Genomic DNA, 26,223 nt, shown 5'->3' on the forward strand with positions numbered 1-26,223 from the left:
GACCAAAGAAATTAAAAATACCATCAGCCTTCTTCCTCCCCAAACCAGCCGAAATCCATGCCTTGACCTAAACCTCCATTAACACTCCATCAAGCTCCATTTCCCTCTTCATTTCACCATAAACCCTAGACGCCTTTCACTAAAAACTTGTCTATACCTCTTGGGAAGTGTTTGGCAGCCTAGAAAAGGAAGGAAAGTGAAGTTTACACTTGGAAAATTCTGCCCTACAAGAGGTTAGTGCCTATCTATACCTAAATCCCTCTTATTCCATGTTAAAGACTTAAAGGGAGTAAGGATTTGTGAATTAAATGAATGGAATTTATGTGTATGTATACCATGAATTTCGGCAGCCCTAAGGAAGGAACAAGATTGAGTGTTTTTGATGGACTTGTAGTGAACTAGAGATTATGTTTAAAGTATGTAATTCTAAGAATAATGAATTAGTTAGTTAATTAAGGTATGTTGTGAAAACTCATAATGGGAATTAGGGTTTTGGGAGAAAAATTGGACTTTGCTTATGAAATTGTTAAAGAACATTCTAATGGTCAATTAGTGACCATTTGACGTAAGTTGACCATAATTTGGAGTGAACTATTGCATGGCAAACTGAAATGGGTAGGTCGCCTAGTGACAAGAAAGAGGAGGCTGTGAGTCCAGCCTGTTTGGACTGCCATATCTTTGGCTGTGTAGGTTCAATTGGTGTTTGGCCAATTGGACATGAAACTAGACTTATAATGGCAAAATTTTTCTGAAGAAACCATGTCCAAAAGACCAAAGCAAGTAGACCAAAAATTAGCCCCAATCCGGATACCCTGCAAGCAGATTCTGCAGAATGACCAAATGAACAGGCCATAACTCACTGTAAAATGGTCCATTTGACCTGAAATTTTTACAGCAATAAGATAAGATATAGAAAAACAACTTTCATGAAGAAACCTACCCCAAATTATGACCATAACCTATCCAACAAGGCACTCGATCCTTTGCTCATTATCGTAGATTTGGTAAATTCTGCAGTTTTCAAATTCGGCCAGCTGTGGTTTTTGGACCATATATGGAGCTACAAAACTCCAAATGGAGTGATTCAAAAAACTAAATTCTACTAGACAAAATAAGGAACAACTTTCATGTTTACCATTTCCTCAAATTCCCACTGTAACAGTCACTAATGGAACAGTAAAGTTAGGGTACAAAAACTGAAAATTCTGCTCCCTTAGTGCTAAGTTTGGAAATGGATTTGGTGATTAATTCCAACAAGTTTTAAATGCAAAATGTGGTACATTGGGAGTGTTAAAACCAATACACCTACTTTCTATCCAAAAGTCAACATTTTTGTTGACTAATGAAGTGAATGGTAACACCAAAACTTGAAATTCACAAATTGAAGAATTTTAAAGTATCAAATGCCCTAGTATACCTAACAAGATTGGTTTGGATAGTTTGGCATGCCAATAGGGTTCAGTTAGCAGTACTGCACATGGCATTATGCCATTCTGTGATTTTATGGCTTTTAGCCATTTTGATATTGTGTTGAGACTTGGCCTCGTGCCTAATATTATTTATAGCTTGTTAGCTGTTCTGTTGCACACCGGGAGATACATATGTGACCGATGGTGTGACGGCCAGAGGTACTTGATACCCAATGCCAGTTTACCCATTTATCCATCCGATTCAAAGATAGGTTACTTGGGCAACCAAATGAATGAAAATGGACAAAGTTAAAGAAATAAATGAATATAACAAATACAAAACAAATAAGACATATACATTCAATACATATTTATTTTCTGCTATTTTCTTTTATTTTATTATTACACTACTAAGCATCATTGCTTAGCGCGTTGCTTTTGCCACGCGTAGGTTCTGGAGATACTGATCGTGAGCCCAGTAGACCGCAGACTGGGTGAGTCCATCCTGCAGCTCTGCATAGTGTCCGTGTCACCTCACCCTCCACAGTGCATTGGTAGGACACTAGGTTTCATTTTGGTATTTTGTAACTAAATTTTTATTTTCTCATATGTAATTGAACTTATGTAATGTATTTTGATGTTCATGTAAATAATGAGAATTGTGTTTGTGAATGGAAAAGTGAATGTTTATCTGTGATTTATACATGATTATCACATGAGACGAATGATTGAGAAATGAAATTGAAAAATGTTGAGATTTTGATATTGGAGTTTGGGATTGATTGAATATGAATATTGGAAGTGTTTTTCACAGGTTCCGAAGAACTGTTTTCTCCATTTTTAGCCGGTACTTTGTCGGATTTTCTATAAAATCTTCGGAACCTCAATAAATTATAATTTTGAAAATTGGCTCAAAGATATTATATTTCACAAGTTATATTCAAAAGTATGATAAAAGTTAATTAAGGTATAATAGAGTGTGCCGGTACACCGTGTGACATTGCTTACTCGGGTATATTGTACACGGGTAAGGGGTGTCACATGCGGTCGCCTCGACGAAGCTCTTCACCGAAGTGGAAAATGTGAGGAGTCGCCACTTTAATTTTGAGAAAAATTAAAGAAAACCATTTATGAAAATAGATTAAAAAGAAACCACTTCAAAAACAGAGATTCTAGGTTCGGGGTTCGTATACTGGCGGGGAAGGTATTAGGCACCCCGCCTCATCCCTTAACGAGGGTAAACAGATTTAATGTTATACTCTTCATAAGTTAAAAAGATAATTAGAGGGTCAAGAAAGTGATAATGTTAATCCTTTGTGCGACATAAAGGAATATTTGATATTTCACCAATTTTGGGTTACCCAAGAATACGAGTTCACGAGATGGCCCTTTAGTGAATAGGTATCGAGTAAAGTTATCTTGTGCATTGGAGTTGTGTTATTTTAATTTAGATTTTGTTAAGAGAGCTCGGATAAGAAGTTTCTACCGATCTCTAGGTATGTTTTTAGAGTTTTAAGCGGGAGATTTCGGATAAGAACTCTCCTCCGATCTCCACATATTTTATTAAGGTTTTGGCTGAGAATCGGGTAAGAACTCTCCCCCGATCTCTTAAAGTATTTGGTTTAGAGCTTTTTTTTAGTGGAGGATCTCAGATAAGAACTCTCCTCTGATATCCATGTTTTATTTAAATGAGAATCAGGTAAGAACTCTCCCCCCGATCTCTTAAAGTGTTTAATTTAAAATTTTAAGTGAAGGACCTCGGATAAGAACTCTCCTCCAATCTCCGTGTTTTTATTTAAATGAGAATCAGGTAAGAACTCTCCTCGGATCTCTTAGAGTGTTCGGTTTAAAATTTTAAGTGAAGGATCTCGGATAAGAACTCTCCTCCGATCTCTATGTTTTATTTAAATGAGAATCAGGTAAGAACTCTCCCCGATCTCTTAGAGTGTTCGGTTTAAAATTTTAAGTGAAGGATCTCGGATAAGAATTCTCCTCCGATCTCCATGTTTTATTTAAATGAGAATCAGGTAAGAACTCTCCCCCGATCTCTTAGAGTGTTTGTTATGATCGCATATCGTAAGGACCTTGAACTAAGGATCTTAACACCTGAAAGCGCCAGAAACCCACACAAAGCTTTTCTTAATCCACTAATGCCTTATAACTAGAGGGTGGATACAAGACCAAACTTTTCGCCGATCTCCTATGCAATCGCCTTGTCAGAACTCTTTGGCTGGCGATATCTGATCTCTTTTGGTTACTAGTTCGGGACCCGATCTCATCTCGGTTCCCACTCTATTATGTTATCTCCTGGGCTCGTTTCATGGCCCAACCTTATAAGTTATTCCTCTGACCTACTATTTGACCTTTTATTATTTTTATTTGTTCGAAAAAAACTTTCACGTTAAGATACTTCTACCAATATCTTTTAAGTTACCTACGAGTTGCCCACAACCAGGACACCTACTTTCAAAGGAAATGAAAACTAAGAAGAAATAAATAAAGTTTACGAGTGAATAAAAGAAGTAGACTCAGGAAATAACTATCGGCCAGAATAATCTATGTTGGGATTTTTAATGTAATTGAACATAATGGAAATTTCAAGAATAAAAATAGATAAAATGAAACATGAGCATTTGGCAAAATGAAAGTCTAAACACTTACCTGTGGGAGGTTGAGGCTGTTGAGCTGACTCTAGTATCCACAAGCCTTGTGGAGGTGGAAACCGACGGCCAAAAGACTAAAACTTGCCCGACGTAGTAGGAATCAGGTCAGAATGAAGTTGAATGAGGAGAGTAATATACCGATATCGGGGAGGTGGGAATGAAACTGAGTAAAGAAAATGGCCTTTCGGAGTGATGAACAGGCATTGAAAATGGAGATTTCAGGGTTCAAAACTCCTTCAATGAAGATACTTAAGAAAACTGGTTTCTAAAGTTTCTTGAAAGCTTAGAATGACAAAGTAGCAAGACTGAATTAAATTTCAGAGCCTTTCCACTATAATCACCACCACCTTTTTCGTCCGCCCCTTCTACAGTATTGCATGCAGGTATTTATAGGGAACGGGTGCTCTTAATAAAGGGTTAGGATCTCCACAGGGGAGACAGAGGGTTTAGATTCAAAGGGACATGATCCGAGGTCTGAGAATTAAAGAGAATCAAAATGGACGGCTGGGATCCTATTCAGAATGTTCGTCCTTTCTCTTCTTGATCCAACGGCCCAGGGTCTTGCCTTACAAGATGGATCTGAGGGTTGGAAATAAAAAGCGCCGGACTGTCGCCTGTTTTTTGATCCAAGGGCTCCAGGTCCGTCCTTACAAGTATGATCAATGGTGGAGACCAAGGTGTACAGGACTGTCATAACTGTTTTGGCATCTGTTAGCTAGGTGGGCTTTTTTGCAGATGAGGTGTGCGGTGAAGATTTGATCCGCCTGCAACGCTTTAACTAACTCGGCACTGATTATGAAGAGAGTTGATTAGAAGTCATTTTATCCTCTTCGTGCTTTCCGATCTCTATTCCTTCCGATCTAGTCGCTATTTATCGATCCCTGAGTTTGAAAATTGACTTTAGTAAGCCGATCTCATTTGGTTGAATTTTTATTACGTTTCTAGAATCTTCTTACGACGTGTCGAGGAAGCAAACCGATTCCACTAACCGATGCGTCGCTTGGGACTTTGCGAGCATTTAATGCCCAAAAGGGTATAAATAGGAGTGAAGTGAGTCAGTCATTTTTTCATGTCATTTTCAAAACTTTCCTTAGCACTCTCAACATTTTCTCAAGTTTCCCGGCACCGATCACATTTCGGTAAGGTTTTTTATTCTCTTCTCGATTGATTTCTTTTGTTTTCTGTGAAAATGAGTGGCGCCGAGGGTCAGAGAGCCGCTAGCCCTCCTACCGTTCACATCTCGTGGACATCAGACGAAGTTGAGGTAATTAGGCCAAGTGGGCGACCTGAACCTTCTACAACCTCCGTCCCAACTTGCGGTCGGGTGGCTCAATCCAAACGGGCCTCTACTTTGAGGAAAGAAAATCTTTCCGTGGATGAGTTATCGTCGGTTCTCTAGGAAACTGATCTGCAGTCCATTAGTCAAGAGTACAATTGGTTGAAGCTTATATAATTGACATTAAGCTTATATTATAAGATTATTTGACATTAAGATAATTAAATTTTATATAATTGGTTGAAGCTTAAGGATGGAGGTTTAAATATGTGAATATTTAATTGGGTTGAATTAAGAATATGTTAGATGTTGGAAACTTATGGAATCGAGTAAAATTCTTGAATAAAATATTCATGGGTGATTAGAAAATTACAATTCATTTTGTAATAGCCTTATAATATTATTAAGGACCGTGGGGCAAAATTTTAGAATTTTTAGAGCTTATTTGAGTGGATTTTTGAAAAATGTCAATTATAGGGATTAAAACGTAATTTTTAAGATTTTGAGTATTGTCTAATTTGGAGGGCCCAGGAGGGGCCATGTGATATTGATGAGATGTGATTGTGGAAATTGAGAATTTAGAAGTGTTATTTGAGCCTTTTTACAGGTTGGGTAGGTCCCAAGTATAGGGGAAACTCTGCCGGATTTTCGGCATGAATTAGCTTGTCTATTGCCTCTTTAGAGTTTTATCTTAACTTAGTACTAATAAATTTATAATTTAATTATTAGGTGATCGAGGTCAGCTATTTTTCTGCATCCAGCAGCCACAATAGTCATCGGTGTACTGTGAGTAAAATATTAATTTTAATTGTAATTTCACTATTATTATATGTTCAAGCATGCCCATACATCACTTATATTCATATATCTATGTAGATAAACTTTAGGCACGATTTATGTTGCATTCATAACTGTGAAAGTGCCATGTATGTTGTTGTGGTAATTTGGAGCAGTGTGTGTGCGTTGGCGTGCGTGTGATGTGGTGTGGACTATGGATAGGACGGGTAGTCACAGCTTGAGATCTTCGCTGGGACCCGATCCTTCGGGGGTAGTCACGGCTTGAGTTCTTCGCTGGGACCCCGATTTGGTTTATTAAGCGAAAGTCCGGCTTGAGTTCTTCGCTGGCACCAGGTTGGATTTAAGAGAGCTGTATAGGGGATCAGCTCCCATATATTATGATTGATATTTACTGAGTGTGTGAGTGCTCCAAATTACCTTTTTGCTGTTATGATGTGAAAATATTATTGATGTTGCATTTCACTCCACAGGATGCATTAGTTTTAGATAGTTATAGAGATTATGGTTAAAATTGATATTTTACTCTCTGAGTAGAACGCTCACTCCTGTTCAATATTTTTCCAGGCCACAGGAGGAGTTATTTTATAGAGCAACCTGTTTTCTTCCTCACAGGTTTAACGTCGATTATTTTAATTATTTTACTCTCTTTTCTAAATTTAAAATCTAGAACTCCGCATGTGTTAGTAATAGTGTGGACCTTATTAGGAATCGTGTAATTTAAATTTTTCAGATTAATAAATGAAGATTTGTATGGTATTTAAATAGTTTGTAAAATGAGGTAACAGGGTTGAGCCGGGCTCCCCTAATTTTAGTCTCTGATGATTTCTGGGCTAAGATGGCCCGAAATAAAATTATAACAGTTTAATTTAAATTATTTTTATATGCATATTGGGCCTAAATTGTGGGCTTGGTTATGGGTTGAGGAATAGTTAGGCTTACTACGGGCCTCGGGGCTTTAGGCTGGCCCAGGTCCTAATGCCGGTCAGGCCCATAGGTTGGGTCGTGACAAAGTTGGTATCAGAGCTTAGGCTCTAGATTCATGGGAAATAAAATACTTGGGAGTGTATAAGGAGTCTTGTTAGGATGTTACATGCGAAGTATAGGATTCTGTTTTGTCTTTTCTGTAATTCTTTGTTTCTAGATTCTGCGTTATACCTCGGGAAATATAAAAGTGCCTCAATCAGTGTCTTGATTTTCGTGGAGTACATAAAAATGTGAAATAGAGTTAGTAGACATGTGAGGTCCATCATGAGGATACGTACTCCAAGAAATGCTATGTTTCTGTCTGTATGGGTTTAAATGGTGTGCCCATTTCGTGTAAGGCACGAGTACATAAAGGTGAGTCTTGAAAGTACAGTTGCCCTAGATAAGGATGAGGATACCATTGCTGGCAGTCATCAGTGGATGACCCAGTCAGAATATGTTTCTGATAATAGAATATTCAAGAGAGATAAGAAATTGGGAGACCTAGTCGGTCAGGACGTATCGTAGTAACTATACAATGTTCTCGATGTCTGCTCTGTAAGCTGCAGATTACAGTACCGACATGAGATTATTGTGTAGAGCTGCGTGCATCCCCGTGGTGCTCCATAATGAGGGTGTTTGCGGATGGCTTCTGTTTTGGTACAGTTATGCCAGAACAGAGTTCTATATCTGCAGAGGAGTTGGGAACTCCTGGTTAAGAGTCTAGAGTTAGAATATTAAAAGTTCACAGTTGGGTGATAACTAGAGTCAGTGACTCAGTTACCCTAGCATGAGCTAGAGCTGCATTAAGAGTTGCCATCAGACTAGAGGTTTCGGATTAGTTGCAAAGTAAACATGACACTTATAGAGTGAGATCATCTAGTCTTCAGTATGGAATTTTGGATCATTTTTGTAGTACGATAGACATTTTGCTTAGAACTTAGTGAAAATAGTATACCCGTTGTGTATCAGCAAGGTGTAAAGTACAACCCTACTACCTAGGGAAAGTCAAAACTATAAATTGATGATTCGCAGAGCTATGATATGATAGGAGAGTCATTAATTTAACATGGTTTGGGCAAGGTGGTAAATGTAGTACCTTTGTCGCAATAAGTTAGGGTATAGTCCTATCTTTTTAAAAGGGATTGAAGGTTATTATTAATAATGGTAACGAACAAAATAGTGCCCCAGATGGGACTGTAAAGTGTGGTAGAGAGTAGTTGGCTCGAGTATCCTGCAGATGATGCAAGTTCCATTATAGGAATCATATATAATTAGATCACGATGAATGTAAATCCTTTGAATTGGATGATGGGTTTGGGTGCCCGGAATCTTAAGTTTTGGCTAATTGAGTAAACATGGAAAATAATAATAATAAAAAAATAATAATAATAACAAATAAATAAAATTACTGTAAAATCAGTTCTCGAGGTAGTAAGGGTATTATGTAAACTAAAGGATAAGAATAGAAATCATACGATAAAGGTATGACTGCAATTTCCTGAGTTCCTTTCTAACTTCATATTGTTCAAAATAATAGTATAATCTAATTATAATAGTATTAAGAGTAATAAATTAGCAAAGATAAATCATAGAAGGCCAATGGATAAAGGAAGTGCAGAATAAAAGTTTGGACAATCGATTGCAGATGCAATATAATCTAAATGCCAGTGGAAGTACTAGCTAGAGTGGTCAAAGGACCAAATCTGAGTAGCACAGACATATGATAACGCGATAGAGACTCTAAAAGATATAGTTAGCAAGTACAGCTATCATGTTAGGAAAAAAAAAATGGAACCAGGGATTGAATAGTCAAGTTCTATTTTGGGTAAGATAAAGGAAATAAATGAAAGGATAACCTAAAGAGCGCATAATAAAAGGAACAAAGTAAGATATAGGGTAGGCTAAGCGTTATTCTTGGCAAGGTAAATGACAAGGACGGAGAACCCAAAATGGGACCACATTAGTGAGAATAGTGATGGAGATATAGAATCTAGTAATGTGATACACATAGCATGATGTAGTTGAGGTATTGCCAGGGGCTAAAATATAGAGTTTGGAGTTACATGATTGGATCATACTTTATTTATTCTCTATTTCTAAAGTGAAGTGGATAGTAATGGGGCAAGATTCTTTTAACTTGTTAACAGTATCAAGAAGATTAGGCGAGGAATACAATAATAATGAGCAAAAAGTAGAAGGTGTGTGATGATATTGTGGACTATCTAATTAGGTAGAGAAAAAGAAGTTAGTAAGTACTAAGTTGAATAAAAGTTAATCTAAGGGATTGAATAGGTATGATGAGTGGAAAGAATTATAGATAATAACACATAGGCTTTAGGTTAGACTTTTGAGATAGTGAGAAGGTAGTTAGAGGTTCGTTATGAATGTCAGGCAAACGTCTTTAGTGTGATCAACAGAATCACTTTGTAGTGAAGCAGTAACGACAGAACAACAGTAGGGGTAGAATGAAAAGTGACAAGTCTGAGTGGTTATAAATCACTAGAAAGTTCAAGCATCAAATTAATGACCATAGATAAGGGTGGAATTAGTGTTGGAAGAATCTATGAGTAAGAGAGATCTTTCAGGAATCAACAAAAGTTAAGGGCACAATATAAACGATGAGAGATATGAATCATAGGTCGAGTATAAGTAAAGTTACTAAATTATAAAATATTATATCAGGAAGGACAATGGTACGGTAAAGGGTTCATGCAGATGATGCATTATGGGTAGAGCACAATTGTGCTAGGAGGTGATGAAATTTGGAGAGAAAAACCGAGAAACATAGGTTAAACGTTGTAATATGGACAATCGGGCGTAATTAAATATAAGAAGATATTTTTCTTTCTTTTTAAGTTTAGCTTGTGCTTTTGGTTCTAGAGGGTTATATAAGGAACAGAGACTGAATCAAGGAGACCTAGTTATTTGAGAGTTTGGTAGGCACCAATTCATACACAGTTTCCTGATATGAGAATGACAGTAAGTACATACCTAGTGTTAAGTATAAAAGGACGATCAGAGTAGTGACAGGAGTTAAATTGAGTTAGCTACCAAGGCTTGCAACTGTTTTAAACTATGAGTTAGAGGCAGTACTATTTATGAACGAGTTTTAATAAATGAAATTGTTACTAATGGGAAAAGTTGAGGCTGGAGTTTGGAAAGCTATGGGCAGTATATGTGATTATATTAAGGAGAATGAACATGTGAAGTATCTTGTTTAGAATTAAGGCATGGCATACATTTTCCATAGCCGTGTTAGTTCATATGGAACTTATAGTTTCTGGGGCTCATATTCATCCAGGATAAGCAATTTCCTACTAAGGCTGGTAGGGAATGATAATGTTCTGATAGTTAAGTTGGAAAAAGGGGATACAAGAAGAATTTTCTATGGGTAATTATAAGTGTTACATAAGGTGAAGAATGTGCTGGTAGGAGTAAATCATAGGGTTAGAATTCTCGAAGTAATGAAACTAGTAATCAAGATAAGACTAAGAAATAAAATGAAAGTTAAAGTTGATGATGGGATGGATATCATTGAAGGAAAAAGGTGTAAGGGTGAAATAGTTCTAAGATTAATGAATAAGTACAGCAGGTTGAAAAGATATCAACAATACTAGAAATAGGAAAAAGGAAGTGGATAAGATCCAAAGGACAAGAAGAAAGCTCGGTAGAGCTAGTTATAATGATGAGGATAAGAAGGGAAAGGTATGCTAGGAACACACTGAGAGATGTTTAAAACAAGTTATTATGAGAGGATAGATTAAAGGAGTAGTAGAGCCTCGATCTGAGTGCCAATGTGATAGAAGTAGGCCACATACTAAGAAGTTTTAGGAAGAAGTCTAGATATTCTCATTCCAGAGGAGGAGTGAGAATTGATAAAGTCGCATGGATTGAGTTGTCAAAGAATATAAACACTTTTGTTACCTAGAAGGAGAGACCCAGTCCACTTTCCAATATTGATAAATGATACACTTGGCCCTTGGAGGAGACTTTACCTGACCAGTTACATAAGATGGGCAAAGGTTGGTCTAAAGACCATAGTAATGACACAAAAGAGATTGAAAAATTTGAAGTATCATGGGAGTGGAAAGATTTATAGGTATTGACCACTGAGGTCATAAGAAGAGTGAGAATCTTGAATAAGATGCATAGGTGCTGACCATTGAGGTCAAAGGACAAGTAAAGATTTAGAATAAGATACCTGTGATAGGTGCTACAGGAAACATCTTATAGAACATAATAGGGTAGGGAACATAAGTTATGTTTTGAGAAAACAGAGATTATCGAAACAAAGGAATAAGGACTGAAGTCACCAAGAGACACGTTAGGGCGTAATAACAGTAAGGTAAGCGCCAAAGTTAATTAAAGTTATCAGAGATCAAGTCGAGAGTAATAGGGTTATAATGAATACCTGAGGTGTCAGAAGAATGGTTAGTGAATAGCCAAGAGATAAGAGATGACAAATAGGACATTATAGTAGAATTAGAGAGCGGTAAATGTCATATATAATATACAAAGAGTTTGAAGAATAAATGTTTTACCAATCTCTGCATAGCTGGAGGAGTAATGATTGCACTTGTTCCGATAATCTTCTTTTCCATATCTCTTGTTTCTTCGAAAATTCGAGGACGAATTTTTCTTAAGGGGGGAAGAATGTAACAACCCTGAAGAAAAAAAAAAAAAGGTGAAAAACGGGAGGAGGACCCCCCCCCCCCAATTCTCTGTTTTCTCTCTCTCCTTCCCTCTCTTCTTCTTTTTTCTTTTAGGTGGCCGTGGCGACCTCGAGCAGCTCCCCATCCGTGGCGACCCTCGGCGACGGCCATAACCACCAGCAGCGGCAAGAGAGGAGAAGAGAGAAAACGCGCCACGATGGCGGCGGCTTTCAGCGATTCGGCTTCATCGGACGTCCGTCGAGGCGGTCGGTGGCGTTGGAAAGCTTGTTCGAGACCTTTCTTTTGATACCAATTTTGCAACAAATGGAGGTCGGATGAGTGAGATATGGAGGAGAGAAGTTTGGGTTTTTCAAGCTTTTTCGGATCTCGACGATCCGATCGTTGGATCGACGATCCGAGACCACCTATGGGTGAGGAAGAGGAGAGGAACATGGTGGTATGATCAGATCCGGCAAATGTCGCGGTGGCCGTACCGCCACCGTCTTGTGGTTCCGGCGGTGGCTCTGGTGGACTATGGAGATGATTCAACTTCCAGAGGCTTCCTCATAAATTTTTGGAATTTTTGAAATACAGATAAACTTCGGGTAAGACAATTTCTATTATTTCTCTGTCTATGGAGCATAAATACAGTGTTTCTTAAACAGGAAAAATTCGAGAAAAATTCTAAGAAAAATATATGATGAAAGTAAAATTATTTGGAGATATTCTATGGTGTTTGTTGAATTTTTTAGTGATTATAGAATATTTTTGAAAAATATAGATGGATTTTAGTTAGATTTTTAGCATATGGGCATATAAGATTATTTGAAATTAAGATAATTAAATTTTATATAATTGGTTGAAGCTTGAGGATGAAAGTTTAAATATGTGAATATTTAATTGTGTTGAATTAAGAATATGTTAGATATTGGAAACTTATGGAATCGAGTAAAATTCTTGAATAAAATATTCATGGGTGATTAGAAAATTACAATTCATTTTGCAATAGCCTTATAATATTATTAAGGACCGTGGGGTAAAATTTTAGAATTTTTAGAGCTTGTTTGAGTGGATTTTTGAAAAATGTCAATTATAGGGACTAAAACATAATTTTTAAGATTTTGAGTATTGTCTAATTTGGAGGGCCCAGGAGGGGCCATGTGATATTGATGAGATGTGATTGTGGAAATTGAGAATTTAGAAGTGTTATTTGAGCCTTTTTACAGGTTGGGTAGGTCCCAAGTATAAGGGAAACTCTGCCGGATTTTCGGCATGAATTAGGCTGTCTATTGCCTCTTTAGAGTTTTATCTTAACTTAGTACTAATAAATTTATAATTTAATTATTAGGTGATCGAGGTCAGCTATTTTTCTGCATCCAACAGCCACAATAGTCATCGGTGTACTGTGAGTAAAATATTAATTTTAATTATAATTTCACTATTATTATATGTTCAAGCATGCCCATGCATCACTTATGTACATATATCTATGTAGATAAACTTTAGGCACGATTTATGTTGCATTCATAACTGTGAAAGTGCCATGTATGTTGTTGTGGTAATTTGGAGCAGTGTGCGTGCGTTGGCGTACGTGTGATGTGGAGTGGTCTATGGATAGGACGGGTAGTCACGGCTTGAGATCTTCACTGGGACCCGATCCTTCGGGGGTAGTCACGGCTTGAGTTCTTCGCTGGGACCCCGATTTGGTTTATTAAGCAAAAGTCCAGCTTGAGTTCTTCGCTGGCACCAGGTTGGATTTAAGAGAGCTGTATAGTGAATTAGCTCCCATATATTATGATTGATATTTACTGGGTGTGTGAGTGCTCCAAATTACCTTTTTGCTGTTATGATGTGAAAATATTATTGATATTGCATTTCACTCCACAGGATGCATTAGTTTTAGATAGTTATAGAGATTATGGTTAAAATTGATATTTTACTCTCTGAGTAGAACGCTCACTCCTGTTCAATATTTTTCCAGGCCACAGGAGGAGTTATTTTACAGAGCAACCTGTTTTCTTCCTCGCAGGTTTAACGTCGGTTATTTTAATTATTTTACTCTCTTTTCTAAATTTAAAATCTAGAACTCCGCATGTGTTAGTAATAGTGTGGACCTTATTAGGAATCGTGTAATTTAAATTTTTCAGATTAATAAATGAAGATTTGTATGGTATTTAAACAGTTTGTAAAATGAGGTAACAGGGTTGAGCCGGGCTCCCCTAATTTTAGTCTCTGATGATTTCTGGGCTAAGATGGCCCGAAATAAAATTATAACAGTTTAATTTAAATTATTTTTATATGCATATTGGGCCTAAATTGTGGGCTTGGTTATGGGTTGAGGAATAGTTAGGCTTACTACGGGCCTCGGGGGCTTTAGGCTGGCCCAGGTCCTAGTGCCGGTCCGAACCATAGGTTGGGTTGTGACAACTAAAGAACTGGAAGAACCTATTCTTTATATTGAGGAACAAGATCCCGAATGGCTTCGAAGGTTTCCCACATAATTGACAATACCTGGTCCCCTCGGCTCCAAAAAAGGTCACTTTGAATAGAGACGAGGACGCCATGGTAAAGGAATTGAAGGAGCAGGTGGCCACCCAAAAGTATTCTTGCCCATATGCCGTAATGGCCGAACTGAGGTGGTGGCTTACGAAGGTGATCGCTAATGAAAATTATGAACTACAGCTCTCTGACCTCAGACCCGGAATCGGTATAACCTAAACCTTTAGCCTCTTGACTCAGGTGATCTCACTAACTTGTTTTTCGTGCAGGAATGGCTGGAGGCAAAAGTGCAAAAGAAAGCCGCAAGCGGAAAAGAAAGGTCTCTCGGAAGGTGCGAGAAATGAAGATTGTCGCGGCATCCTAGACGCCAAGGAGAGATTTGGGAGAAGTGTCGGGCTCTTCGTCCCGACCTTCAGAACAACTGATCCCAGAGGTGGAGATTTCTCCTTCCCCTCCTCGACGTGAAGAACCGCCACCTCCACCTATTTCTTTAAGTGCCGAGGGAGGATCTTCTCAACCTGCTGTAAGGACTCTTTCTCGTGGCGCCCAGGTCCTCATTCACTCTCTCAAGAATAACCGCTCAGTTCGGGGGAATCCGGGCTTGGCCAAAGTTCTGGGTGCCACCATATGCCTTCAGGATGATCGGAACAGGCTGACCCCGGATAGCCTTGATAATCTCTTGGCTCAGACGATGAGCTTGACCGTGGAGAGCCTGGTGAACCAACACATAATCAGGGAAAAGGCTCACCTCCTGAGGCAGGAAATTTTGAAGGCAGTCCAGGACACTGCTTTCGCCCAAGCCCAACTTTCATCCGCTCAAGACTATATCATCGAGATTGAGGGTCAGACAAAATCTTATGAGGATAAGATAGCCGAACTAGAGTGTGAACTAGAAGAAGCTCGGGCCTGCCGAACTGCCGATGTCGCTCGCCTCACTGAGGAGCTCAAAGTGAAAGAAGAGGAGGCTGTGACAAGGGAAGTTGGCACTTATGTGAATGCACATGGCGATCTTCTGGCCGAGCTTGAAAGGCGTTATCCTGGTAAAGACTTCTCCTGGATGGTTGATCTTGCTCCTAGAGATGAAAAGGGTAGCGAGGAGGAGCCCGAGAGAGAGAGAGAGAAAATGAGAGAAACGACGATGTACCTGGAGAACAGGCTGGGGTAGACCCTCCAGCCGAATGACTTGTAACTTTTATTTTGAGATGAAATGAAGTCCTTTTTGTTCAATTTCTTAATGAGATCGGAAAGTGTCCAAATTGTATGAGTACTTAATTGTTTTGAGCATGTTGGACATTAAACTTAAAAGCAACCATTAACCTAAGTATAAAAGATCAGAAAAACATTTTACATAAGCTTGAGATCGAACTAAGCCACGATCAAACACCAGGTAAGACTTTAAAACATTAGAATTGGAAAGATTAGACATTGATTTGAATTCTAAAGATCGGGATCGTCATTAGACCGGATAGAGACCTTAACTTCACTTTAATATCTGTGGCATTTAAGTGAGAACCCGATCCTGACATTAGCCAAATGAAGTTCCACAATATTTGTAAGAAGAGATTGGAAGCGAGACTGGATGGTCCGAAGATCCATTTTTGATTCAAAACCTTTTGATAAGAGATCAGAAAACTATTAACTAAGTATGGGATCGATTTATTCCATGGTCGAGCAATTGGTGAGTTCGGAAAAGTCATTTATGATTGAAGGACATCGGCTGAGAGCGGACGATGAAGTCGATTTTAAAGTCCCTTAACTTCGAAGGTCGGCCAAAATATGGTATCAACAATCATTCAAGTAGTAAAGAGAAGATATCGTCCCACAGGGATTTATTGTTTGAGTATCAAACTATAAAAGTTATAATTATTTGGGCTATCAATAAGGAGTGTCAAGCAGTTAAGTAAAAGATACAGCAATTTAAATTTGAAAAATAAGAAAATTATAATAAGGTAAGCAATTAAATTTCTAAACACTATACTAATTTATTAAAATTCCAACAAGTAAATAAAGATTTGATTAATTAATGGCAAAGTTGATTTTGGAGTTGAGGTTCATGAAGTAAATTTCATTGGGATTTGGATAGGCAAAACCAAGTTTAAAGGAAATACAAGTTTGAAGGAAGTTAATTCTTATTTCTTTTAATTTCTCTTTCAAGCAAACTAAAGAATGTTTTAAAGGAAACTAAACCCCATTCTCATGCGATATTTAATTACCCAAAACCCTTTAAGCACTTTAATCAACTTGAAATTCCCCTTAACCCACTAGTTTATTTCTAATATTAGGTGCGTAAGTTTATTATCTTGATTATCTATTATAAATTTTTACCTCTCGGTCTTTTAATCTAAGATCAAGAATAAAACCCAAAGGGTACTAACAATGGGTATGTGAATAAGCACTGAAGATAAGAATCAAAGCTTATATATATTAAAATATGATTAAAACTAATCCAAATCTAAATCCATAAATAAAACTTAAATCATTACACCCAACTCTGAAATCTTAAGTATCCACTCACTCATGTTTGTATTTACAAGTAGAAAATATAAAATAAAGTAAGAAAACATGAAAATAAGACTAAAAATAAAAGAACCCAAAAGAAGAAGAATCAAATCTCTGAGGAACGACAGCTGGAGACGTCACTTGCAAATGGCCTTCCTCCAAAACTGTCAATCTGCACTAATTTTCCTCTTAGGAGATTTTTCTTTCTTTTCCTTCTTATGGAAAAAATGAGAATATGATGCTTATATATCCCTTAAAGTTTTGCCCTAGAAGTGGTCTCTAAAGGGATAAAAACAAAAAGTGTAAAAGATGTGAAATGAGAAAATTTTTTCATGTCAGCAAATCTGCCAACGTCATCCAACATGCCTCATGTTAATTTCTGTGATTTTCAACATACCTCATGTTGATTTCTAGAGAGGAGCTTTAGGTTCTGCATGACCAGCTGCATGGGACATGTCAAAGTCTCTGAAACTTTTACCGAGTCTGGTTCCAAAAATTCTGATTACATGACCCAGTGTTGAATTTAACATGCTTCATGTTGATTTATACTCATTGATTCTTATCTTCACACGCCCTTCAACACGGGGCATGTTGAGGTCCTTGAAAATCTCAGCTGGTTTGCTTCCTCAAGTGAATTTTTTTCATTTTTCTTACCACTTTAAGCTTTCAAATCACCTTAAATTTCTCCTATATGTACCTTTTTTCCTTTAAATCATATTGAAACCTATCAAAAACATCAAAAATCAAAAAATCAAATATAATAAAACTAAAATTAACAAAATAACTAAAATAAGATAGAAATCATAAAAATACTAAATTAAAAAGGGCAAAATATATGTAAAACTACCCTAAAATACCTATATAAATTGAGTTTATTGGTCCATGAGATCCGAGCTCTACTTGGTGTGATTGTTGCTTAGTATAATTTTCGTTCACCTTGTTGAGCAAACGAAGGTTTTGCTCAGCCTTGTTTTGTTCTATTTTGATTTCTTGACCATTTAAATATTGTCCGGATTTATGACTGCCACGTTGGATATAATTTTGATTTTCTGACTGCCACGTTGGACACAATTTTTACTAATTGACTTAAATTTTTGGATAGTAGTTTCACTAATGTGTTTAGAAAAATGATTTTATTAACAATAGTTTTAATAGCAATATCAAGAAGGCTTAATGTCGAAGGGGGGATTGGGAATGTAGGTGTGAGAGGTGGGGGGAGGAATTGAACGAGGTTAATTTTATATTTGCATTTGTCATTGACGATAAAATGTAATAGAAAGATTAATTCGTTGATGAATTAAAATACATAGATTAATTAATATAAATTTTTAAAATAAAAAAATAACTAATAAATAATAATAAACTCTAAATACTAAATAATTATTTTTTTCTTTAAGAAATAAATGTATAATTTACTGGTTGTAACTAACCTTTATTTTTTTTTAATAATTAATTTAAAATGTTTAATAAACATAACACACAATAATTTAACATTATAACCATAATGCTAAAAATTAAGAGCCACTTTAGTTTAATGATCATAATCAATTGCCAATATTCAAATATTGGTAATTCTTAAAAAAAAATTCAAATATTAATATTAGAATTAAGTAACGGTCCTGAATTAGTAAACGTTCGAAACTTTGTCAAAATTATATTGGATTAATTAAAAATTACACCCTAAAATTGCCTATAAAAATACTTCTTATTCGTGGCCTTTTTCTAGAGGAGATATAAATTTATCTTTATATTATTATTAGCCATATATAAAAATTTAAAAGATTAAAATATTTGATAATATAATAATTTGAAATTTAAAAATTAAAGTGTTGTTTTTTCTTTAAAAAAAAAAGGAAATTAGGAGGATGAATTAGTGAGTGATATATTTTTAAGTTATTGAACCAAGTTAGTTAGGTAATTAAAGTTTTATTTGATTTAAAGTATAAAATAATACAAAATTTTTAATTTTATAATTAAGAATAAAATATCAATTAATTTTATAGCTTTATGAATTTAAATTTATCTATTTTTTTTAATTTTATGAATTTGAGGTCTAATCTATCGATATTGATAATAATTCTAATCTATTTAATAAATAAAAGTAAAAATATACACATAAATCCCATATAACTACGTCAATTAACAAGTAATTTTATTTAAAATATTCAATGTTGATAAGTATAAAAATATAAAATATTTTTTCTTTTTTTTATAAAAATTTATCATATTTTTGTGATAATTAAAAGTATAAATATTATTTTAAACAATAAAAATTATAAAAATTAATATTTTCTCCGTTCGGTAAAGGTATGCTTAATTTTCATTTTTATTTATTTTAAATTATAAGTCACTTTCTTTTTTAAAATTATAATTTATTTATTAAATTTTTATTATACTCATATTTAATATGTATCGAAAAGATAAAATTTAATTTTAATAATAACTTAATAACATGAGTCATTTAATTTTTTAATGGAATAATATAGACGAAGGAAGATATATTAGAAAATATTAAAAACAAAATGTATTACTGTAACTGTATTAATTATATTTTTTTAATTTTTGAAAAAATAGAAATAAATATCTTTATGAGATGGGAGAAATATTTTTTATCTACCATCATTAATAAAGAGTTAAAATTATATTTATTTATATGAATATTAATAATTCAAACTAAATTTGATATAATTAAAAGAATTAAATAAATTTGAAAACAAAACTAAAAAAAATTGTAATAAGTTGATTTATAATTTCATTTTTTCGTTTTTTATTAGATTATTTTACATCAATAAAAAAAAATTCTATATCATTATTTATTTTGCTAGTTTACTAAATAAATAAAAAAGAATTTAAAAATGGCTTTAATCAACATCATATCCACGGATGAACTATTAATAAATCTAAGCTACATTAATTTAGTACTTGATCTCAAGCCAAATTAATAAAATATTCATTCCATGAAGATAAATTTATTTTTATTTTTACATGGGGAAGAAAATATAATTAAAATAATAAATTTTATTTAATATTTTTTAAAATATCTTTTATTATATTATTTTATTAAAAATTAAATAACTCATATTATTAAATTATTTTTAAAATTAATAAATTTTATTTTGCATATTAAATGAGAGGGAATTAGAAAATTAATATATAAACTACTCCCTCTATCTCGTTTTAATAGCTTTTTAAAGTTTTTATATAAAAATTTAAAAAATAATTAAATAATATTATTTTTATAAAAAATATTAATAATTAATTAAAACATCCTTATAATATCATTAAAATATAAAAAAATAAGAAAAAATAAATATATTAAGGACAATAATAGACAACAATAAAATTAAACAAATAATTAATACTTTATTTAGTTTTTAAATTAATAAATAAAGTGAAAAAAAAAATCTCTAAATCATGAAACGGAGGAATTACTATTTTAAAAATGAAAATTGTCAAATTTAAAAAAAAAAAAAAAAAAAAAAGGCTTTATCTTTGTGAAATGGCTATAATAACAAATCTAGCGTGAAGATTGAAGAGGTCCAACTCCAATCCAATCCAATCCAATCGCAGCACCCCATTTAACAATAAAGTGATACCCAATCAATCAAATCAAATCAAACCGAAATCCAAAAACGTAACCGGACCCAAAGCTTCAACTTCAATGTGGTTCGAATTCCAAATTTCTCTCTTTATGATACTTGAAATAAATCAAATATCCAAACTTGGCGTTGACCCACACCCATCTGGATCTCATCTTATCGGATCTTTACTCGTTCTTCTCCAACAAACCCACACCGGATCCTATCCTTTCCCATTCCCTTTTACAATCCAATTCTCACCTTCTCGGATCCTCTGATCGGACTCTTTGAAGTTGCAGCAACCAAAAAAAACGAAGCTTCTGCTGCATTTCGTGTGAGACCCACTTCTAATCATAATCCCTTTTTTACTGTTGCAAAAGTATTTTTCTTCTAGGGTTCATAATTGATCTTCAATTTAATTTTTGTTCATTTGATTGAGGTTTTTTATGGCCTGTTTTGAGATTAAAGATTCTTGTTTTTTCTGCGTAATTGATGAATGTATGGATATTAAACTTTAAAATATCGATCTTGAAATTTATTTATGTGGGTTTTGAAGCTTTTGGGATCAACTATTTATTGAGGGTTTTGAGATGATCCATGTGTTTAATTTTAGTGTAGGCCTTCACTTGGGTGTTTGAAGAAGTTTGGATTTTGAATTTTCCATTATTTAGATTCTAGTTCCTGGTAAATTAACAGTTACGAAGGGTATTGAAGCATATTTTCTTTTTTATTTTTGAATTTCTTTGTCTTGTGAATTTTGGATTTTTATTTATTTATTTGAATGGTAACAACCTATATTCTTTTCACATTTCAATCTCGAAACTTTTTTTTTAAAATTTTTTAAAACTATTTTTCTTCTTCAATGTGCAAAAAAAATCATAATAGTCTGCCAAAATCATATAAAAAAAATATAAGAAACTTCAAATAGGCAAATAACAACCGATACCTTTCTATGAAATTCCTTTTCCTCAAACAACAAATTAAAAAATATTAACTTTTTCTTCAATTATCTTTGGATTTCTCTTTTTTAATTAAATTTTAGTTCCATAATTTTGACTGTTTAAGATATGACAAATTGTAGATCATTATTTGTTGGATTCAGTAAAAATCATTAGATCATTATTTGTCAGATTATTTTAAATTATGATGAATTTAAAATGCAAATTTGAACTATACTTATTCATAACATGATTCATAATTTCTTTTATCCCCTTCTTCAGAAGAAACTTAAATTATGTTTTCATTTGCTTATGTGATATGCAGACTGGCTGATTCAACCTTATGCAATGGAAGTCTCAAATGAATCAGCTATTAAGAAACCGAAAAGGTTAACCTCTGTGGTGTGGAATCACTTTGAAAGGGTTAGGAAGGCTGACATATGTTATGCTGTTTGTGTACATTGTAACAAGAGGCTAAGTGGGTCAAGTAATAGTGGAACTACGCATCTGAGAAATCACTTGATGCGATGCTTGAAAAGATCTAATTGTGATGTGTCACAACTACTTGCAGCAAAGAGAAGGAAAAAGGAAACTACCCTTAGCCTTCCAAATGTCAATTATGATGAAGGACAAAGAAAAGATGAATATATTAAGCCCACAGTTATAAAGTATGACCAGGAGCAGAGAAAAGATGAAGTTATTAGTCTTGGAAGTAGTAGGTTTGATCAAGAGCGGAGTCAGCTTGATCTTGCCCGCATGATTATATTACATGGTTATCCATTGTCTATGGTTGAGCATGTTGGATTCAAAATATTTGTCAAAAATCTCCAGCCTTTGTTTGAGTTTTTGCCAAATACCTCCATAGAACTCTCCTGCGTGGAAATTTATGGGAAAGAGAAAGAGAAAGTGTATGAAATGATAAATAGATTGCAGGGCAGAATTAACCTCTCCATTGAAATGTGGTCTTCTCCAGAAAACACAGAGTACTTGTGTTTGACAGCACATTATATTGATGAGGATTGGAAATTACAGAAGAAGATTCTAAATTTTGTGACACTGGATCCTTCTCATACAGAAGATATGCTTTCAGAAGTTATTATTAAGTGTCTTATGGAGTGGGACATTGAATGCAAGTTGTTTGCCATGACATTTGATGACTGTTCCATCGATGATGATATTGTCCTCAGAATTAAGGACCGAATCTCTCAAAACAGACCCCTTTTGAGTAATGGCCAGTTATTTGATGTACGTTCTGCTGCACATGTTCTTAATTGCATTGTTCAAGATGCCATGGAAGCACTCCGTGAAGTGACCCAAAAGATTCGAGGAAGTGTCAGATATGTTAAAAGTTCACAGGCAACACATGGGAAGTTCAACGAGATATCCCAGCAAGTTGGAATCAGCAGTCAGAAGGCCTTAGTTCTTGATTCTCCAATTCACTGGAACACAACATATTTCATGCTTGAAACAGCATTGGAATACAAGAGTGCATTTTCTCTGTTGCAAGAGCATGACCCAGCCTATTCATCAGCTTTAACCGATGCAGAGTGGGAATGGTCAAGTTCTATCACTAGTTATTTGAAACTTTTTGTTGAAATCACCAATGTCTTTTCTGGTAACAAATGTATGACAGCAAATATATATTTTCCTGAGATTTGTGATGTTCACATCCAATTAATTGAATGGTGCAAGAGCACAAATGATTTCCTTAGCTCCATAGCATTGAAGATGAAAGCTAAGTTTGATAAATATTGGAGCAAGTGTAGTTTGGCTTTGGCAGTAGCAGCTATCTTAGATCCCCGATTCAAGATGAAGTTGGTGGAATACTACTATTCTCAGATATATGGTAGTACTGCCCTGGATCGAATCAAGGAAGTTTCTGATGGTATTAAAGAACTTTTTAATGCATACTCTATCTGTTCAACATTGGTTGATCAAGGTTCAGCTTTGCCTGGCAACAGTTTACCTAGTACCAGCAGTGACAGTAGAGATAGATTAAAGGGCTTTGACAAGTTCCTGCACGAGACTTCTCAAACGCAGAGTGTAGCATCTGATTTGGACAAATATTTAGAGGAACCTGTCTTTCCTCGTAATTGTGATTTTAACATACTAAACTGGTGGAAAGTCCACAGACCAAGGTACCCTATCTTGGCCATGATGGCACGTGATGTTTTGGGGACTCCCATGTCTACTGTTGCACCAGAGTTGGCGTTTAGCATTGGAGGTAGGGTGCTTGATAGTCATCGAAGTTCACTGAATCCAGACACTCGACAGGCTCTGATATGTGCACGGGATTGGTTGCGAGGGGAACCAGAAGGTATTTTTAGATTTTTTTTTTTATTTCATAATTGATATCTGTTTGATCAAGAATTAACACAACTAATTTTTGGACTTCTTTTTATTTTGTCAGAGCACAACCCGTCCTCTGCTCTAGCTCTGTATCTTGAAGCAAGTTAATTTTTCCATGGTATGTTTTCCTTACTTGTGTTGCTAATTATCTTTACCCCCATCTGCTTATTTTTTTGATTTGATGGTTGTGTCATCCAAGGTTGATGGATCTCTTGTCGGCTATATGATGGTGTCTCATTGTTCAACATTTGGGCATCCTTCTGAATTTGTTTCTTCTTTGTCCATATTTCAGCAAGACTGCATTGCTATTCAAGTAGAGTTGCTTCGTCAAAGAAGCTTAAATGCACAGGTTGGGGGGGTGGGGGGGATTACTGAATGTTTACATTGATGCCTTGGATTGAAGAAACCAACATTTTCACTGTTGATAATGATGGTATCCTCTTCTGCACTTTACTGGATATGGACACATCTGTTGGGCAGATCTCAGGTTCTTGATATAATATCTAGTTGGAACTGAAGTTAAATATAGGCCTGCGTTGCTGTAATTGGCTTCTCAAACTTTTTTATTTTTAACAGTTATTGTCTCTTACTAAGTTTTTGCTCGCCACAAGCTTCCTAATATAATTAATGTCAATAGTTGGAATGCACATGGAATTTGAATTCTGATTTCTTTAGTTTAAACTTTGGAATTGGATGGGATGGGATGTTATGTCCTATTCCTATAGACTATAGTTAGTGATCATTATTGTTTGGACAAATTTCCTCATAAACAGCAAATGTTTCTGAACAAAGTTTTCACGGCTTGATTGCATTTTGCAATAATCTGTTCATAGGAAATTTTAACTTTGATGAATCATGCATCATGTAAAGCTGTTATTAATTTTGTACTATTAACTATTTGTTTCCAAGGAAAGAATTTAATTATCACACGATTATATATTTTTTTTGTATGATTTTATTTTTTTTAAATGATTTTTTTAAAACATATTAAAAATAATTAAATTCTTTTACTTTTTAGTTTCCTTTGAAATAAATTATTATTTGTAAGAAATGAATTTAATTGAATTTGCAAGCAATCATGATTGATTTTCTTTTTTCTTTTAAAATGATTTTTTTTTTTAAGTTAAAAAGAATTTGACAGTTTGAGAACCGATAAAAAAAAGAAATTAATTAAATTAAATTATTATAAAATTTTAATTTTTCAAATAAGAAAATTATGTTCTTATTTTTTAGATGTTCTTACTTAACTATTAGGTACATATGTGTCTGTATGAAAAGTAGTTGTAATAGTTTCAGCTCTCCTTCTATAGAAAGATAGCTTTTGTTTCATTTGTAGCAAGACTTACCAAGAAATAATATTCCAGCTTCTTTATCTTATGGCTTTCTAAATTTCTCCCCCTTTCTTGGAAGTTAAAAATTTTATCTTATTCATATAATTCTTTACTAAGGCACGGTATGTTCTACACTTGTCACTGACTTACAAGAAATAATATTCCAGCTTCTTTATCTTATGGCTTTCTAAATTTTTCCCCCTCTTTTGAAAGTTAAAAATTTTATCTTATTCATATAATTCTTTACTAAGGCACGGTATGTTCTACACTTGTTACTTTTAACAGATCTTGTATAAGAAAAAATACTATATCATTGATCTACTTCTGTGATCCTTCAAATCTATTTTTATATAATAATACAAAAGGGCAAACTCTTGATATTTGTTTGGCCATAGTAGCATTTTATATCTCGGTATCATATGAGTATTATTATATTTAAATCAGATTTGGAGGACTCCGACCAGTCATGGTATAGTTGGACAATAATTTTGAAACTCAACTGTTTATACGGAAAAATCAAAAGAAGAACTGAATCTATAGTTAAAATTACTCTTAAAAATTAAAAATTAAAAAATTAGTCAAAATACGTGAAATTCAATCAGAAGTCGGTCTATCCAATCATATAATTAAGTCATAGGTTAATCGAGGTTTTTTTTTTTTTTTTTTAATGCAGCTATACATTTCATATAATTAAGTCATTGGTTAGTGATAAATGACAACCTTTTGCTAAGAAAAATATAAAATAAAATATCCTTATTTTATAATTTTTGTCATTCAGAATGTAACAGTAAATATATATTTATTATATGTATTTTTGAATAATCAATTTTAAGAAATGACTGTCCATTAAAAATTAAGAAATATTAATTAGAATTTAAAAGCAAATTAAACAAGTTAATTAAAATGATATACTTTTGATATAAAAGTAGATATATTAAATTTAATTTATAAATAATTAAATATATTAGCATTAAATTTAACATTAACTTAATATTATTATCAAATTATTATAATTATTAGTTATGTAACATCAATTTAATATTTATTAAATAGTATATTCATTTGACTCAATTCAATTTTAAATTTGATTTTTTTATTTATTTTCAATAATTTTCAGAGTGGACTGGATTACAATCTTTGATTGGACCTCAGCAAGAAAGAGCATAAGGAGGAGCCTCTTCAAGTAATTGGATAGAAAATGAATAATTTGCACATGTCTTTTATCATTAATTTAGTAATCTCATTAAATTTAAAATTATAAATTT

At 34.2% G+C, this 26,223-nt stretch overlaps 1 protein-coding gene across 3 annotated transcripts; it reads left to right on the plus strand.

Annotated features, from left to right (window-relative positions):
* The first annotated feature begins 20,415 nt into the window (after positions 1-20,415).
* On the plus strand, positions 20,416-24,356 carry LOC110642956 (zinc finger BED domain-containing protein RICESLEEPER 1). 3 transcript variants are annotated; one of them, XM_058145555.1, is made up of 4 exons: positions 20,416-20,672; positions 21,604-23,595; positions 23,689-23,745; positions 23,827-24,356. In XM_058145555.1, the coding sequence occupies exons 2-3, from the start codon at positions 21,627-21,629 to the stop codon at positions 23,733-23,735; spliced, it is 2,016 nt and encodes a 671-aa protein (XP_058001538.1). In that variant the 5' UTR covers positions 20,416-20,672; positions 21,604-21,626; the 3' UTR covers positions 23,736-23,745; positions 23,827-24,356. The 3 variants fall into 3 exon arrangements, with proteins under 3 accessions (XP_058001538.1, XP_058001536.1, XP_058001537.1); XM_058145553.1 differs by lacking the exon at positions 20,416-20,672 and adding an exon at positions 20,747-20,838; XM_058145554.1 differs by lacking the exon at positions 20,416-20,672 and adding an exon at positions 20,747-20,838 and having other exon boundaries at positions 23,920-24,356.
* The last annotated feature ends 1,867 nt before the right edge of the window (positions 24,357-26,223 follow it).

This window comes from Hevea brasiliensis, chromosome 4 (genome assembly GCF_030052815.1).
Source record: "Hevea brasiliensis isolate MT/VB/25A 57/8 chromosome 4, ASM3005281v1, whole genome shotgun sequence".
Classification (NCBI taxonomy): Eukaryota; Viridiplantae; Streptophyta; class Magnoliopsida; order Malpighiales; family Euphorbiaceae; genus Hevea; species Hevea brasiliensis.

Bases quoted from the DNA above. Each gene is read 5' to 3' on its own strand.
- LOC110642956 (XM_058145553.1), top strand. From the start codon at position 20,787: ATGGCCTGTTTTGAGATTAAAGATTCTTGTTTTTTCTGCGTAATTGAT. The intron at 20,839-21,603 runs GTATGGATATTA...TGTGATATGCAG, and splicing joins TTTCTGCGTAATTGATGAAT to ACTGGCTGATTCAACCTTAT. The intron at 23,596-23,688 runs GTATTTTTAGAT...TTATTTTGTCAG, and splicing joins GTTGCGAGGGGAACCAGAAG to AGCACAACCCGTCCTCTGCT.